At 48.6% G+C, this 18,483-nt stretch overlaps 1 protein-coding gene and 1 non-coding gene across 2 annotated transcripts in view; both read right to left on the bottom strand.

Annotated features, from left to right (window-relative positions):
- The window catches only part of LOC137846718 (CUGBP Elav-like family member 4), a 216,818-nt gene that overhangs the window by 48,032 nt on the left and 150,303 nt on the right, over window positions 1–18,483 (bottom strand). Inside the window, exon 8 of the mRNA XM_068664832.1 lies at window positions 1,501–1,563. Coding sequence (XP_068520933.1) covers window positions 1,501–1,563 — 63 coding nt within the window. The remainder of the gene's footprint in view (window positions 1–1,500; window positions 1,564–18,483) is intronic.
- On the bottom strand, window positions 3,437–3,509 carry TRNAK-CUU (transfer RNA lysine (anticodon CUU)). Its single transcript has one exon. It is a non-coding gene; the product is annotated as a tRNA-Lys (tRNA).

The following is an 18,483-nucleotide window of genomic DNA, read 5'->3' as shown; positions in this document are numbered from 1 at the left end:
TCCCTGATGGTATCACAAGCACGCTCACTGACAAACTTAGCACATTGATGCCCGTGCTGGCAGTCACGTGCAGCACCCATTCACGTTTCCCTGTGTAATCTCTTTTGCACTCTGACTAATTCACATGCTCATAGTAACAGTTCACACATGTATTTCCTCTCTCTTACTATAACCTTCATATGCACACACCCTGTGTGGGCACACTTGTGCATACACTCTCAGATATATATTTCCTTTTATGTCTACAGACACTTTCTCTTTCACACAGACACGGTGGAAACAGTGTGCGCCAGTTAAACAATTTTCCCCACCTCAGCTCCCCCACCAAGCAGACAAGGGGAGCCATTCAGTACCACAGATGGTAGATGATGTGCCGTGCTGCTAAAAATACAGAGTATGGGTCACCTGTGAGCCCAGAGAGAGGGGGATAGGAGCCATGTGTGTGCAGAGGGGTTAATTAACAGCTCAAAGGGTTGAGCTGCTTCCCAGCTATCAAACCTCACAAGAAATAAATGACAATAACTAAAACACTGGCAAATGAAGCCCTACATGGAGAATTAAATTAAGTTTCCGGATACAATGCTGACATGAGATAATAACCATTCCTCAGCAGGAGCTCGTGATTGCTCCAGTTACCACAGGAAATAATGACTTTGGGGTGGCAGCTTCCTCGCAACATTGGCCATGGACACGTTGCAAGGGGAGGCTGAACACAGCAGGGTCATGATATGCACCAAGTCACTTTGGCTGGTGTCAGTCCATCAGCCGCAAAGGAGCAGCTCTGCGTGCAGGGCAACGTGAGAGTCAGCAGAAGCTGATCCACTGGAAGTTGTGAAGAAGCTGCTGAGGAACCAGGAGTACGTCTGCAGCTTCTAAGCAGGTCTCAGACTAACTAGCCAGGATATGGCCAGCGGTGTGTTAAGGCTGACCCCAGAGACAATAGCTTTTGGGGTTGGTGTGGTAGCCCCTGCTTCAGCAGCTGCACCTCCAGCCACACAAGTGCTAACCAGTGCTGAGGTGTCTCACGCATGGCCAACCTGCAAAGCGTAGACATACCCTACAACATGGAAATGTGCAGACATCCCAAAACCTGCCAGGCACAGCAGGGTCTGACTGCTCATCTCCCCTACACATCACAGCACTCAGGAAACACCCAATTTTGTTGCTACAGAAAGTGGCCCCCAAACCAAGTGTCCTGATTTTCCACTTGTTCGTTGTGCTAAGGAGACCCAACCTGGTCCTGTCAAAGAAGCTTCACCAAGGTACAGGTCAGTGGGAGCCTTTCCCTGGTGTTTTATGGTAGAAGATTGCCTCCTTAGGGGAAGAAGACCCTGGGTCTTTGTTTTCATGAGTAATGCAAATTTAATCTGAGGATCTGTGGTCCTGGTGCCCCTGTCTCAGCAAATACCTCCCTTCCCCCAGCCCCCTTAGGTGTGTTCAGAGATTAAAGGCTTTAGAGAAGAAAAAGGTTTATTGGGAGAAAGTGTTAATACTAACGACCTGCATACTGCTGCACTCCAGCGTAGGCTTGTTGCAAGGGGTCTGCTGCAGTGGGGCTCTGTGCTGTGGAGACAGGAGAAAGACGGAATTAAGGGATTAAAATATGACGGATGGGCCCTCTTTCTCTTCCCTCATCGATGGGTGGTGTTGGACAGACAAACCCAGAGGCTGAAGGTTCCAGAGGAGAAGCAGCTTGATCACCCTACAGACAGTGTGGTGAAGACCCTCTATGATAACAGTCCCCCAGCTGCCCTGAGTGACTTCAGAGAAGAAGGCAGACAAATTTGTGTTGGATAAGCTCTTTCTTTATCTGCAGCAATAAAATATTTAAAGCAAAGCTTGGCTGAACCTCCAGTCCAAATGTTACCTTGGCCCTAATATTTCACTTCCTGTTATGAGTTTAATTTGTATTTATTGGTGCTGCATAGTTCTACGTTTATTCAGTCCCTCCAGCTTTGTACTTTTAGGATGATCCCCTTAGGGAACTGCTGCTTTCCCCCTCCTTCCCACCTTCTTCCCTGTCCTGGTTTCAGTTAGAACAGAATTAATTTTCTTCCTAGTAGCTGGTGGAATGCTGTGTTTTGGCTTAGGATGAGAAGAGTGCTGATAACACCCCGATGCTTTAATTGTTGCAGAGCAGTGCTTATACTAAGCCAAGGACATCTCAGCCTTTTGCTCTGTCCTGCCAACGGGCAGGCTGGGGGTGCAGTAAGAGCTGGGAGGGGACAGACCCAGGACAGGTGACCCAAACTAGCCAAAGGGGTATTCATAGAATCATAGAATCATAGAATATCCTGAGTTGGAAGGGACCCTTAAGGATCATCAAGTCCAACTCTTGACACCGCACAGGTCTACCCAAGTTCAGACCATGTGACTAAGTGCACAGTCCAATCTCTTCTTAAATTCAGTCAGGCTCGGTGCAGTGACCACTTCCCTGGGGAGCCTGTTCCAGTGTGCAACCACTCTCTCTGTGAAGAACCCCCTCCTGATGTCCAGCCTAAACTTCCCCTGCCTCAGCTTAACTCCGTTCCCGCGGGTCCTGTCGCTGGTGTTAATGGAGAAAAGGTCTCCTGCCTCTCGACACCCCCTTACGAGGAAGTTGTAGACTGCGATGAGGTCTCCCCTCAGCCTCCTCTTCTCCAGGCTGAACAGGCCCAGTGCCCTCAGCCGTTCCTTGTACGTCTTCCCCTCCAGGCCTTTCACCATCTTCGTAGCCCTCCTCTGGACACTCTCCAACAGTTTCATGTCCTTTTTATACTGTGGTGCCCAGAACTGCACACAGTACTCGAGGTGAGGCCGCACCAGCGCAGAGTAGAGCGGGACAATCACCTCCCTTGACCTACTAGCGATGCCGTGCTTGATGCACCCCAGGACACGGTTGGCCCTCCTGGCTGCCAGGGCACACTGCCGGCTCATATTCAACTTGTTGTCTACCACGACCACCAGATCCCTCTCTTCTAGGCTGCTCTCCAGTGTCTCATCGCCCAGTCTGTACGTGCAGCCAGGGTTTCCCCGTCCCAGGTGCAGGACCCGGCACTTGCTCTTATTGAACTTCACTGTATGAACTTCATGGTATTCCATACCATCTGACGTCATGCTAAACAATATATAGGGGTGGCTAGCCGGGGGGAGGGGGCCGGACTGCTCGGGGTGAGGCTGGGCATCGGTCAGCGAGTGGTGAGCAATTGCATTGTGCATCACTTGTTTGTACATATTATTATTATTTCCCTATTATCACCATTGTATTATTATTGTTATTATTGTTATTATTATTTTGTTATTATTATTTTCCTGTCTTATTAAACTGTCTTTATCTCAACTCACGGGCTTCACTTTCCATTTCTCTCCCCCGTCCCAGAGAGGGAGGGGGGAGGGTGAGCGAACGGCTGCGTGGTGTTTAACTGCCGGCCGGGTTAAACCACGACAGTCTTTTTGGCGCCCAACGTGGGGCTCGAACCCACGACCCTGAGATTAAGAGTCTCATGCTCTACCGACTGAGCTAGCCGGGCGAGATGTGCGAAAAGATTTTGGTCGCTGTATAGGTGAGCAGCTTGTCACCTGGCTGCTCCGGTGCTGGGACTCTGGAGCCAATTGTGTGGAATTAGACGGCAGGGAAGCCAAGCGGCTGGGATCCCTTGCTCGAGACGCCGGCATTGACAAAGCAATTGCAGATGGAGCACAATCCACCAGCCTCTGGAGGCGTCTCCTCTCAGCTGTGAGGGAAAGGTATCCCTTCAAGGAAGAACTTTTATGTCTACCAGGCAAGTGGACCACTATGGAGAAGGGAATCCAGTACCTGAGGGAATTAGCCGTATGGGAAGTGATTTATGAGGATCCAGACCTCAGACAAACATCCAAAGACCCAGATGAAGTCAGGTGTACACGACCCATGTGGCGGAAGTTTGTACGGAGTGCACCATCATCATATGCCAGCTCATTGGCAATAATGGCCTGGAAAGAGGATGAGGAACCCACAGTGGATGAAGTGGCTAAACAACTCCGGCAGTAAGAAGAAAGTCTCTCTTCTTCCTTACAGGCCTGCATCTCAGCTGTGGAGAAACATTCTGAAGAGTTCCACCAACTTAAAGAGAATCTATCTTCCTCCCCACCTGAACCAACCAGTGCCCTACGACCGAAAGAGAACACCTGGGAGAAAACACTTTCTGAAAAGTTTCACCAACTTGAAGAGAGATTATTCTCCTCCGCACCTGTACAGAGCAGTGTCTCAGCTATCAGGGGTAGGCGTTCATCCACACAAGGAAGACGATATGGTGGGTACTCACCCCGTGCCACCCTGTGGTTTTACTTACGAGACCATGGAGAGGACATGAGAAAATGGGATGGAAAATCTACTGCGACCCTAGAGGCACGGGTACGTGAGTTGCAAAAGAAAACAATCAGGAAAAAAGGATTCTCTGAAAAGTTTGCTGCTCCAACTTCCAGCAGACAGTCCTTCAAACACAGAAACGAAGAAGATTCTGACCAGGATTAGGGGGGCCCTGCCTCCAGCCAGGGGGAGGAAAGGGACAATGGAGTTTATTGGACTGTGTGGATTCGATGGCCTGGCACATCACGCGCACAGAAGTATAAGGCTTTAGTAGACACCGGTGCACAATGTACTATAATGCCATCGAGCTATAAAGGACCAGAGCCCATCTATATTTGTGGAGTGACAGGGGGATCTCAGCAGTTGACTGTATTGGAGGCTGAAGTGAGTCTGACTGGGAATGAGTGGGAAAAGCACCGCATTGTGACTGGCCCGGATGCTCCATGTATCCTTGGCATAGACTATCTTAGAAGAGGATATTGCAAGGACCCAAAAGGGTTCCGGTGGGCTTTTGGTATAGCTGCCTTAGAGACAGAGGGCATTAAACAATTATCTACCTTGCCTGGTCTCTCAGAGGACCCTTCTGTTGCGGGGTTGCTGAGGGTCGAAGAACAGCTAGTGCCAATCGCTACCACAACTCTGCACCGGCGGCAATATCGCACCAACCGAGACTCCCTGATTCCCATCCATAAACTAATTCGTCAATTGGAGTGCCAAGGAGTGATCAGCAAGACTCATTCCCCTTTCAATAGTCCCATATGGCCAGTGCGAAAGTCTAATGGTGAGTGGAGACTAACAGTGGACTATCGTGGCCTGAACGAAGTCACGCCACCACTGAGTGCTGCAGTGCCGGACATGCTGGAACTTCAGTATGAACTTGAATTGAAGGCAGCCAAGTGGTACGCCACAATTGATATCGCTAATGCATTTTTCTCCATCCCTCTAGCAGCAGAGTGCAGGCCAGAATTTGCCTTCACTTGGAGGGGAGTCCAATATACTTGGAATCGGCTGCCCCAGGGGTGGAAACACAGCCCTACCATTTGCCATGGGCTGATCCAGTCTGCGCTAGAGCAGGGGGAAGCTCCTGAACACCTGCAGTACATCGATGACATTATTGTGTGGGGTGACACAGCAGAGGAAGTTTTCGAGAAAGGGAAGAAAATAGTCCAAATCCTTCTGAAAGACGGTTTTGCCATAAAACAAAATAAAGTCAAAGGACCTGCACGAGAGATCCAGTTTTTAGGAATAAAATGGCAAGATGGACGTCGTCAAATCCCAATGGATGTGATCAACAAAATAACAGCTATGTCTCCACCAACTAACAAAAAAGAAACACAGACTTTCCTAGGTGTTGTGGGGTTTTGGAGAATGCACATCCCAAATTACAGTCTGATTGTAAACCCGCTCTACCAAGTAACCCGTAAGAAGAATGAGTTTGAATGGGGCCCTGAACAACGACAAGCCTTTGAACAAATCAAGCAGGAAATAGTCCATGCAGTAGCCCTTGGGCCAGTTCGAACAGGACCAGATGTAAAGAATGTGCTCTACACTGCAGCCGGGGAGAACGGCCCCACCTGGTGCCTCTGGCAGAAAGAACCTGGGGAAACTCGAGGTCGGCCCCTGGGGTTTTGGAGTCGGGGATACAGAGGATCTGAGGCCCGCTATACTCCAACTGAAAAGGAGATATTGGCAGCATATGAAGGAGTTCGATCTGCTTCGGAGGTGGTCGGTACTGAAGCGCAGCTCCTCCTAGCACCCCGATTGCCGGTACTAGGTTGGATGTTCAAGGGAAGGGTCCCCTCTACGCATCATGCAACTGATGCTACATTGAGCAAGTGGGTTGCACTGATTACTCAGCGGGCTCGAATAGGAAACCCCAGTCGCCCAGGAATATTGGAAGTGATCATGGACTGGCCAGAAGGCAAATACTTTAGGATATCATCAGAGGAAGAGGTGGGTCGTGCTGAAGAAGCCCCACTGTACAACCAGTTGCCAGAGAATGAAAAGAAATATGCCCTGTTCACTGATGGGTCCTGTCGTATTGTGGGGAAGCATCGGAGATGGAAGGCTGCTGTATGGAGTCCTACGTGACGAGTTGCAGAAGCTGCTGAGGGAGAAGGTGAATCGAGTCAGTTTGCAGAAGTGAAAGCCATTCAGCTGGCTTTAGACATTGCTGAACGAGAAAAATGGCCAGTTCTCTATCTCTACACCGATTCATGGATGGTAGCAAATGCCCTGTGGGGATGGTTACAGCAATGGAAGCAAAACAACTGGCAGCGTAGGGGCAAACCCATCTGGGCTGCTGCATTGTGGCAAGATATTGCTGCTCAGGTAGAGAACCTGGCTGTGAAAGTACGCCACGTAGATGCTCATGTGCCCAAGAATCGGGCTACTGAAAAACATCAAAACAACCAGCAGGTGGATCAGGCTGCTAAGATTGAAGTAGCTCAGGTGGACCTGGATTGGCAGCATAAAGGTGAATTATTTATAGCCCGATGGGCCCATGACACCTCAGGCCATCAAGGTAGAGATGCAACATACAGATGGGCTCGTGATCGAGGGGTGGACCTGACCATGGACGCTATAGCACAGGTTATTCATGACTGTGAAACATGTGCTGCAATCAAGCAAGCCAAACGGTCAAAGCCTCTTTGGTATGGAGGACGATGGCTGAAATATAAATACGGAGGGGCCTGGCAGATTGATTACATCACACTCCCTCAAACTCGCAATGGCAAGCGCCACGTACTTACAATGGTGGAAGCAACCACCGGATGGCTGGAAACATATCCTGTGCCTCATGCCACCGCCCGGAACACCATCCTGGGCCTTGAAAAGCAAGTCCTATGGCGACATGGCACCCCAGAAAGAATAGAGTCAGACAATGAGACTCACTTCCTAAACAACCTTATAGACACTTGGGCCAAAGAACATGGTATTGAATGGGTGTATCACATCCCCTATCATGCACCAGCCTCCGGGAAAGTTGAACGATACAATGGCCTGTTAAAGACTACCTTGAAAGCAATGGGCGCTGGGACATTCAAAAATTGGGACACGCATTTGGCAAAGGCCACCTGGTTAGTCAATACTAGGGGATCTACCAACCGAGCTGGACCTGCCCAATCAAACCTGTTACGTACTGTAGATGGGGATAAAGTTCCTGTAGTGCATGTAAAAAATATGCTGGGTAAAACAGTCTGGGCTCCTCCTGCCTCAGGAAAAGGCAAACCTATTCGTGGAATTGTTTTCGCTCAGGGACCTGGATACACTTGGTGGGTGATGCAAAAGAACGGAGAGGTGCGGTGTGTACCTCAAGGAGATTTAATACTGGGTGAGAATAGCCCATGAACTGAATTGTACCATGTTAATTAGTATATTATACTGTATGTTATCACTACCATGACTACTATAGGTGACTAATTAGAATGTATGGAAAAGAGTGTAACCTGAGCATGACATAAATGGTATGGAATAAGGGGTGGATAGATGTCCTGGTTTCAGTTAGAACAGAATTAATTTTCTTCCTAGTAGCTGGTGGAATGCTGTGTTTTGGCTTAGGATGAGAAGAGTGCTGATAACACCCCGATGCTTTAATTGTTGCAGAGCAGTGCTTATACTAAGCCAAGGACATCTCAGCCTTTTGCTCTGTCCTGCCAACGGGCAGGCTGGGGGTGCAGTAAGAGCTGGGAGGGGACAGACCCAGGACAGGTGACCCAAACTAGCCAAAGGGGTATTCCATACCATCTGACGTCATGCTAAACAATATATAGGGGTGGCTAGCCGGGGGGAGGGGGCCGGACTGCTCGGGGTGAGGCTGGGCATCGGTCAGCGAGTGGTGAGCAATTGCATTGTGCATCACTTGTTTGTACATATTATTATTATTTCCCTATTATCACCATTGTATTATTATTGTTATTATTGTTATTATTATTTTGTTATTATTATTTTCCTGTCTTATTAAACTGTCTTTATCTCAACTCACGGGCTTCACTTTCCATTTCTCTCCCCCGTCCCAGAGAGGGAGGGGGGAGGGTGAGCGAACGGCTGCGTGGTGTTTAACTGCCGGCCGGGTTAAACCACGACATTCCCTCCTACAAGAGCAGAGGTGTAGCTGGAGGAAAGGGCTTGGAGGGTGCACTCGATGGAGGCTTCTTGGAAGGAAATCTGCTGGTGCTGTTGACCTAGCCAAGGAGAGAGACTGGCTACATGCCAGTGTGTGATGCAGTGGCAAACATGAGTGCTATGGACCCAGGGAACATGGACAAAGTGCTGTGTTACAGATGCAATTACAGATTTGATCCTTAATGGCAAAGATTACCATTGATGGCAGCTTGTAAGGTCTCCTAGTACATTTATCTCCCCAAGTGCAAAGATGAATGGTAAGACCAACATTGGAGGGGAGAAACTCAATTACCTGGCTAAGTCTTGGAGGCTCCTGTTGATTATGGGTATTACTAGATCATCAGGGTAGTCAAAGGAAGAAACAGGTGGGTCTGTAGTCTTAGGCTGGAAGTTGGCTGGTTGAATTGCTTTGGCAGCCTCCACAGTACGCATGTGGAATGGAAAAGCACTGCATTACTGTAAGGATTTGCACCCCTTGAAAAGGGGCATGAGGAGAATTCCTTAAAACCTCTGGAGATCAGTGGAAGGCATAGTGGGGATGTAACACTGTATTTTTAAAATTTAGATGCTGCAGGAAATTGGAGGAAATGCTTGCAAAACATAAAATCTGTTTTCCACTTACTCCTCCCTTCTGGAAGAAGGAAGTGACCAAAGTCTATTCTTTTTAACCTCTGTTCAAACGTGTTTTCCGCTAAAAACAGGCTGTTGAGCATATTGCTCCAGAAGAAAACTGAATGGTTATGAAAGGCTGAGTGATACACCAGTTCCTGCGCTCCCATGGGAGAAAGGATCTTAATAACTTGGACTCCCCAAATAGACCATGTTCTGTCAAATAGAAGGCACATCCTGAGCAAGGTGAGAAAGGAGACGTGGTAGAGGGAGAAAATCTTTATAAGAGAATTATGGCCTCCACTCTGAAGGAAAGGAGATGATCTACTGTGTCTGCCCCAAAGGCAACTGCCCTTTCTTGGTGGTACCCATCTGCTTATTGAGCTAGAAAAAGAAATTCTCTTTGCTGCTCAGGAGATACACTCAGCATTTCCTTTCTCTGTCCTGGGTTAGTCTAGCTGGAGCAGAAGGTCACACCTGTCAGAAACCAAAAATCAGTTTCCCAGGAGGGCATGGTATAGGATGAGATACCAGCCCCCACACTGGGTTGCTGGGGCTTGCAGGCTGTTGCAGAGCACTTAGCTGATGTCCTGGGGCATTACAGCAGTATGGCTAGTGAAAATTTCTTCCAAGGTGTCTGTGCTGACATTGCTCAATCTGCAGGCCATGCAGAAAGATAGTGTTAAAGTTGAGGCTGGACTTGGGCATGTTGTTTCCTTCTCTGACATGCTAGAAATTAGCAATGACTGCCTCTTTGGTGATACATGGAGCTGTACCTATCCAACTGTGGTCCTTTTCTTTCTTCCTTGCCTTAGTTGGGCATGCATGGAAACTGCCCACTCTCCCAGCTATACCTGAGTGTATCCTGCCCACGGGGTGCTGCTACAGTGACAAAACCCTCCAAATAAGCTATTTTACCTCTGGCTTCTCAGGCCTGAGAGTGCAGGCTTTGCCTTTCCTTTAGGGAATCTGATACTTTTACTGATTTTGGTTTGGATCAGAATAAATTATTTCTCACAATTAAACATCTTTCCCTGGACACAGTTCTGGGCTTAGACCTTTAAAATGGATTAAATCTTGGTGGGGTTGATCACTTTCTCAGGGAGAATGGGTGTCAGCAGCTCCAGAAGCATCACATCATCTGGATGACGAAGATGATATCCTGGGACAGTTGTTGTCTTTGTGCTACTGCTAGAAACTGAATGGGACCTCCCAGCTCACTGGGGAGCTGCTCTCCTTACCCCATGTGAGGATATCTTGCCTCTCTTCGCAGTCATACTCTGCCCATCGGAAGTAAGCCATTCAGTGTAGGTAATATGTGCTAAAAATCACCGTTCACCTTTAAGATTAAATATTAAAACTGGGCAATTGCTTTATTTAAAGGGTTTTGGAACAACAGGCATTTAAATGCAGACTTTTTCCCTCCCACACAAAGCTTTTAGAGTTCATAGAGTTCATAGAGTTCGTATACTTTTTAGAGTACAGAAGTGTTGTCAGGGCCTGCAGGGACGCGACGAGGAAGGCCCACCTAGAGATGAAGCTTGCAAAAGAGAAAATAAGATATTAAGAAGTTTTTTTTTAACTATGTAAACAGTAAAAGGAAGACTAGGGATAATGCGGGTCCCTTGCTGAATGAGGGGGGTGTCCTGGTAACGGGAGATGCTGAGAAGGCGGGGATACTGAATGTTTTCTTTGCTTCAGTCTTTGCTTCAAGGAACCCCCCCTGGGACTCCTCGACTTTGGAGGGAGGAGAAAGAGTCTGGGAAATGGAGATCTCCCCCCTTGTTGACAAGGGAGTGGTTCGGGAGCATCTGAGTGGGGTCAACACACACAAATCCATGGGTCCCGAAGGGATGCATCCGCGTGTGCTAAGGGAGCTGGCAAATGTGATCACCAAACCGCTCTCTATCATCTTTGAAAGATCCTGGAGAACAGGAGATGTGCCTGAAGACTGGAGGATAGCCAATGTCACTCCAGTCTTCAAGAAGGGCAAGAAGGAGGATCCGTGAAACTACAGGCCAGTCAGTCTCACCTCTGTCCCTGGAAAGGTGTTGGAACAGCTTGTTCTGGATGCCATCTCCAAGCAAGTGGAAGAGAAGAAGGTTATGAGGAGTAGTCCGCATGGATTCACCAAGGGGAATTCATGCTCGACCAACCTCGTTGCCTTCTATGATGGTGTCACCAGCTGGGTAGATGACGGGAGAGCAGTGGGTGTCTTCTACCTTGACTTTTCTCAAGGCTTTCGATACTGTCTCCCACAACATCCTACTAGCAAAGCTGAGAAAGTGTGGGATAGAGGACTTGACAGTGTACTGGGTCTGGCTGGAATGTTAACTTTCCCGGCAGCAGCCCATACAGTGCTGTGCTCTACACTTGCAGCTGGAACAGCAGTGTTATCACACCAGTATTGTGTCTGTTGCTGAGCAGTGCTGGCACAGCATCAAGACTCTCTCTAACCCTCCTAGGGGGTGGGAAAAAAAGTGAGAAGAGAAACATCACCAGGGCCGCTGACCTAAACCAACCAAAGGGATATTCCATACCATGTGATGTCACACTCAGCAACAAAAGGTGGAAACAGGAAGAAGAAGGGGGGGGGGGGGCTCTCATTGGGAAAACATCTGTCCTCCTCCCGAACACCGGCTACGTGCGTTGAGGCCCTGCTTCAAGGACGTGGTCAATCATCTCTCATTAATGGGAAGTAGAGAGCAATATCTTTCCTCTGCACTTCCACATGGCCTTCATTTGTTTTATTTGTTTGTTTTCCTCCTTTTTTTTTTTCCTTCCCCCTGCCTTTTCCCCTTCCCCTTTTTTTTCCCCTTTAGTTAAATTGTTTAGTTAATAATAATCTTTCTTTAATTATTATTATTATTTCCCTTTAATTAAATTATTCTTATCTCAACCCGTGAGTTGTTCTTTGCATAACTTCTCCCCCTCCTCATCTAAGGAGGGGGAGCGAGAGAGCAGTTGTGGTGTTTAGCCACCCAGCATGGTAAAAGCACCACAGACAGTAAGGTGGGTTGAGAACTGGCTGACTAGCCGAGCTCAGAGGGTGGTGATCAGCAGAACAGAGTCCGGCTGGAGACCTGTGACCAGCGCTGTTCCCCAGGGATCGGTGCTGAGTCCAGTCTTGTTCAACATCTTCATCGATGACCTTGATGAGGGAATAGTGTCTGCCCTCAGCAAGTATGTCGATGACACAAAGCTGGGAGGAGTGGCTGACACGCCAGAAGGCTGTGATGCCATTCAGAGAGACCTGGACAGGCTAGAGAGATGGGTAGGAAGAAACCAAATGAGGTTTAACAAGAGCAAGTGTAGAGTCCTGCACCTGGGCAGGAACAACCCAAAGTATCAGTACAGGCTGGGGGGTGACCTGCTGGAAAGGAGCTCTGAGGAGAAGGACCTGGGAGTCCTGGTGGACGACAGGTTGGCCATGAGCCAGCAGTGTGCCCTGGTGGACAAGAGGGCCAATGGGATCCTGGCATTCATTAACATGAATGAAACATGGGATGGACATGAGAAAAAGGGATGGAAAATCTACTGCGACCCTTGAGGCACGGGTACGTGAGTTGCAAAAGAAAACAATCAGGAAAAAGGGATTCTCTGAAAAGTTTGCTGCTCCAACTTCCAGCAGACAGTCCTTCAAACACAGAAACGAAGAAGATTCCGACCAGGATTAGGGGGGCCCTGCCTCCAGCCAGGGGGAGGAAAGGGACAATCGAGTTTATTGGACTGTGTGGATTCGATGGCCTGGCACATCACGCGCACAGAAGTATAAGGCTTTAGTAGACACCGGTGCACAATGTACTATAATGCCATCGAGCTATAAAGGGCCAGAGCCCATCTGTATTTGTGGAGTGACAGGGGGATCTCAGCAGTTGACTGTATTGGAGGCTGAAGTGAGTCTGACTGGGAATGAGTGGGAAAAGCACCGCATTGTGACTGGCCCGGATGCTCCATGTATCCTTGGCATAGACTATCTTAGAAGACGATATTGCAAGGACCCAAAAGGGTTCCGGTGGGCTTTTGGTATAGCTGCCTTAGAGACAGAGGGCATTAAACAATTATCTACCTTGCCTGGTCTCTCAGAGGACCCTTCTGTTGCGGGGTTGCTGAGGGTCGAAGAACAGCAAGTGCCAATCGCTACCACAACTCTGCACCGGCGGCAATATCGCACCAACCAAGACTCCCTGATTCCCATCCATAAGCTAATTTGTCAATTGGAGAGCCAAGGAGTGATCAGCAAGACCCATTCACCTTTCAATAGTCCCATATGGCCAGTGCGAAAGTCTAATGGCGAGTGGAGACTAACAGTGGACTATCGCGGCCTGAATGAAGTCACGCCACCACTGAGTGCTGCAGTGCCGGACATGCTGGAACTTCAGTATGAACTTGAATCGAAGGCAGCCAAGTGGTACGCCACAATTGATATCGCTAATGCATTTTTCTCCATCCCTCTAGCAGCAGAGTGCAGGCCACAATTTGCCTTCACTTGGAGGGGAGTCCAATATACTTGGAATCGGCTGCCCCAGGGGTGGAAACACAGCCCTACCATTTGCCATGGGCTGATCCAGTCTGCGCTAGAGCAGGGGGAAGCTCCTGAGCACCTGCAGTACATCGATGACATTATTGTGTGGGGTGACACAGCAGAGGAAGTTTTCGAGAAAGGGAAGAAAATAGTCCAAATCCTTCTGAAAGCCGGTTTTGCCATAAAACAAAATAAAGTCAAAGGACCTGCACGAGAGATCCAGTTTTTAGGAATAAAATGGCAAGATGGACGTCGTCAAATCCCAATGGATGTGATCAACAAAATAACAGCTATGTCTCCACCAACTAACAAAAAAGAAACACAGACTTTCCTAGGTGTTGTGGGGTTTTGGAGAATGCACATCCCAAATTACAGTCTGATTGTAAACCTGCTCTACCAAGTAACCCGTAAGAAGAATGAGTTTGAATGGGGCCCTGAACAACGACAAGCCTTTGAACAAATCAAGCAGGAAATAGTCCATGCAGTAGCCCTTGGGCCAGTTCGAACAGGACCAGATGTAAAGAATGTGCTCTACACTGCAGCCGGGGAGAACGGCCCCACCTGGAGCCTCTGGCAGAAAGAACCTGGGGAAACTTGAGGTCGGCCCCTGGGGTTTTAGAGTCGGGGATACAGAGGATCTGAGGCCTGCTACACTCCAACTGAAAAGGAGATATTGGCAGCATATGAAGGAGTTCGATCTGCTTCGGAGGTGGTCGGTACTGAAGCGCAGCTCCTCCTAGCACCCCGATTGCCGGTACTAGGCTGAATGTTCAAGGGAAGGGTCTCCTCTACGCATCATGCAACTTATGCTACATTGAGCAAGTGGGTTGCACTGATTACTCAGCAGGCTCGAATAGGAAACCCCAGTCGCCCAGGAATATTGGAAGTGATTATGGACTGGCCAGAAGGCAAATACTTTGGGATATCATCAGAGGAGGAGGTGGGTCGAGGTCAGTTTGCAGAAGTGAAAGCCATTCAGCTGGCTTTAGACATTGCTGAACGAGAAAAATGGCCAGTTCTCTATCTCTACACTGATTCATGGATGGTAGCAAATGCCCTGTGGGGATGGTTACAGCAATGGAAGCAAAACAACTGGCAGTGTAGGGGCAGACCCATCTGGGCTGCTGCATTGTGGCAAGATATTGCTGCTCGGGTAGAGAACCTGGCTGTGAAAGTACACCACGTAGATGCTCATGTGCCCAAGAATCGGGCTACTGAAGAACATCAAAACAACCAGCAGGTGGATCAGGCTGCTAAGATTGAAGTAGCTCAGGTGGACCTGGATTGGCAACATAAAGGTGAATTATTTATAGCCTGATGGGCCCATGACACCTCAGGCCATCAAGGTAGAGATGCAACATACAGATGGGCTCGTGATCGAGGGGTGGACCTGACCATGGACGCTATAGCACAGGTTATTCATGACTGTGAAACATGTGCTGCAATCAAGCAAGCCAAACGGTCAAAGCCTCTTTGGTATGGAGGACGATGGCTGAAATATAAATATGGAGAGGCCTGGCAGATTGATTACATCACACTCCCTCAAACTCGCAATGGCAAGCGCCACGTACTTACAATGGTGGAAGCAACCACCGGATGGCTGGAAACATATCCTGTGCCTCATGCCACCGCCCGGAACACTATCCTGGGCCTTGAAAAGCAAGTCCTATGGCGACATGGTACCCCAGAAAGAATAGAGTCAGACAATGGGACTCATTTCCCAAACAACCTTATAGACACTTGGGCCAAAGAGCATGGTATTGAGTGGGTGTATCACATCCCCTATCATGCACCAGCCTCCGGGAAAGTTGAACGATACAATGGTCTGTTAAAGACTACATTGAAAGCAATGGGCGCTGGGACATTCAAAAATTGGGACACGCATTTGGCAAAGGCCACCTGGTTAGTCAATACTAGGGGATCTGCCAACCGAGCTGGACCTGCCCAATCAAACCTGTTACGTACTGTAGATGGGATAAAGTTCCTGTAGTGCATGTAAGAAATATGCTGGGTAAAACAGTCTGGGCTACTCCTGCCTCAGGAAAAGGCAAACCTATTCGTGGAATTGTTTTCGCTCAGGGACCTGGATACACTTGGTGGGTGATGCAAAAGAACGGAGAGGTGCGGTGTGTACCTCAAGGAGATTTAATACTGGGTGAGAATAGCCCATGAACTGAATTGTACCATGTTAATTACTATATAATACTGTATGTTATCACTACCATGACTACTATAGGTGACTAATTAGAATGTATGGAAAAGAGTGTAACCTGAGCATGACATAAATGGTATGGAATAAGGGGTGGATAGATGTCCTGGTTTCAGTTAGAATTAATTTTCTTCCTAGTAGCTGGTGGAATGCTGTGTTTTGGCTTAGGATGAGAAGAGTGCTGATAACACCCCGATGCTTTAATTGTTGCAGAGCAGTGCTTACACCAAGCCAAGGACGTCTCATCCTTTTGCTCTGTCCTGCCAACAGGCAGGCTGGGGGTGCAGTAAGAGCTGGGAGGGGACAGACCCAGGACAGGTGACCCAAACTAGCCAAAGGGGTATTCCATACCATCTGACGTCATGCTAAACAATATATAGGGGTGGCTAGCTGGGGGGAGGCGGCCAGACTGCTCGGGGTTAGGCTGGTCATCGGTCAGCGGGTGGTGAGCAATTGCATTGTGCATCACTTGTTTGTACATATTATTAGTAGTAGTACTATTATCACCATTGTATTATTATTATTATTTTTATTATTATTGTTGTTGTTGTTATTATTATTTTCCTGTCTTATTAAACTGTCTTTATCTCAACTCACGGGCTTCACTTTCTATTTCTCTCCCCCGTCCCAGAGAGGGAGGGGGAGGGTGAGCGAACGGCTGCGTGTTGTTTAGCTGCCGGCCGGGTTAAACCACGATAGTCGCGCTACTGAATAACATCAGAACAACGAAGAAGTGGATCGAGCTTCGAAAATTGAAGTGGCTCAAGTGGACCTAGACTGGGAACGTAAGGGTGAGCTGTTTGTAGCTCGATGGGCCCATGAAACATCAGGACATCTGGGTAGGGATGCCACTTACAGATGGGCTTGTGATCGAGGGGTGGACCTGACCATTGAGGCCATCACACAGGTTACCCATGAGTGTGAGACCTGTGCTGCAATCAAGAAAGCCATGAAAGTAAAATCTCCCTGGAATAGGGGGAGGTGGCTAGGGTTTCAATATGGTGAGGCCTGGCAAATTGACTATATCGGACCACTTCCACAAACCCGCCAAGGCAAACGGTACATACTCACCATGGTAGAAGCAACTACTGGGTAGCTGGAAACATACCCTGTAAACCATGCCACGGCCCGAAACACTATCTTGGGCCTGGAAAGACAAATATTGTGGCATCATGGTACACCAGAGAGAATTGAGTCTGACAATAGGAGTCATTTCCGAAACAATCTTGTTACCTCCTGGGCCAAGAGGCATGGTGTTGAGTGGGTGTATCAAATCCCTTATCACCCACAAGCCTCTGGGAAGTTTGAGAGGTAGAATGGACTGTTAAAGACTATGTTACGAGCATTAGGTGCTGGGACATGGAAACAATGGGATATAAATCTACCAGAAGCCACTTGGCTAGTTAACAATAGGGGGTCTGACAGCCATGCTGGTCCTGCCGAAACAAAACCCCTACACACTGTGAAAGGAGCTAAAGTTCCCGTAGTGCATGTAGGAAGGTGGATGGGGAAGGCAGTGTGGGTTGCTCCTGCCTCAGGAAAAGGCAAACCCACTCGTGGGATTGTCTTCGCCCAAGGACCAGGGTATACCTGGTGGGTCATGCAAAAGAATGGGGATATCAAGTGTGTGCCTAAAGGAGATGGTGCTGGTGTTGAGGCATCCAACTCCACCTGCCCTGAGTGGCCACTTCGGCAGAAGAAGACCTAATCATCAACAGTTCTTATGAACATTTTCCAAGAAAGACCTATGGAAAAAAAAGATACACCTGCCTATTAATCCTGTTCTGTTAAAGGACAAGGAATAATGATGAGAATACTTGTATGCTAAAGTATGGGGATCTGAGTGTGACACAAATGTTATGGAATTGTGGAGGTTGTACTGGGTCTGACTGGGATATTAACTTTCCCTGCAGCAGCCCATACAGTGCTGTGCTCTGCACTTGTAGCTAGAACAGCAGTGGTATCACTCCAGTGTTGTGTCTGCTGCTGAGCAGTGCTGGCACAGCATCGGGTCTCTCTCTCTAACCCTCCTAGGGGGTGGGCAAAAAGTGAGCAGGGAAACATATCCAGGGCCGTTGACCTAAACCAACCAAAGGGATATTCCAAACTATATGATGTCACACTCAGCAATAAAAGGTGGAAACAAGAAGAAGAAGGGGGGTGGGGGTGGGCTCTTGTTATGAAAACGTCGGTCCTCCTCCCGAACACCGGCTGCGTGCGTTGAGGCCCTGCTTCAAGGACGTGGTCAATCATCGCTCATTTGGGGGAAGTAGAGATTAATTTCCCGATTCCGGGCCAGGAGCTGGCAGGGCTCATTGAGAGGGCTTTAAACTAGGTAAGAAGGGGGATGGGGCTGAAGCAAGGATTGTTGGAGATGTGCCAGGGGGAACAATAGCAAGGCTGGGGGATAAGGCAGTGGCCCAGTTGAAGTGCATCTACACCAATGCATGCAGCATGGGTAACAAACAGGAGGAGCTGGAAGCCATCATGCAGCAGGCAGGCTAAGACTTCGTTGCCATCACGGAGACGTGGTGGGACCACTCTCATGACTGGAGTGCTGCAATGCCTGGCTATAAGCTCTTCAGAAGGGACAGGCAGCACAGAAGGGGGGGTGGTGTGGCTCTCTATATTAGAGAGTCTTTCGATGTTATAGAACTCAAGGCTGGGAATAACGAGGTAGAGTCCCTT

Source organism: Anas acuta, chromosome W (assembly GCF_963932015.1).
Source record: "Anas acuta chromosome W, bAnaAcu1.1, whole genome shotgun sequence".
In the NCBI taxonomy this organism is placed as follows: Eukaryota; Metazoa; Chordata; class Aves; order Anseriformes; family Anatidae; genus Anas; species Anas acuta.
The sequence above is the reverse complement of the archived record's forward strand: the minus strand, read 5'-3'. Positions and strand labels throughout refer to the sequence as shown.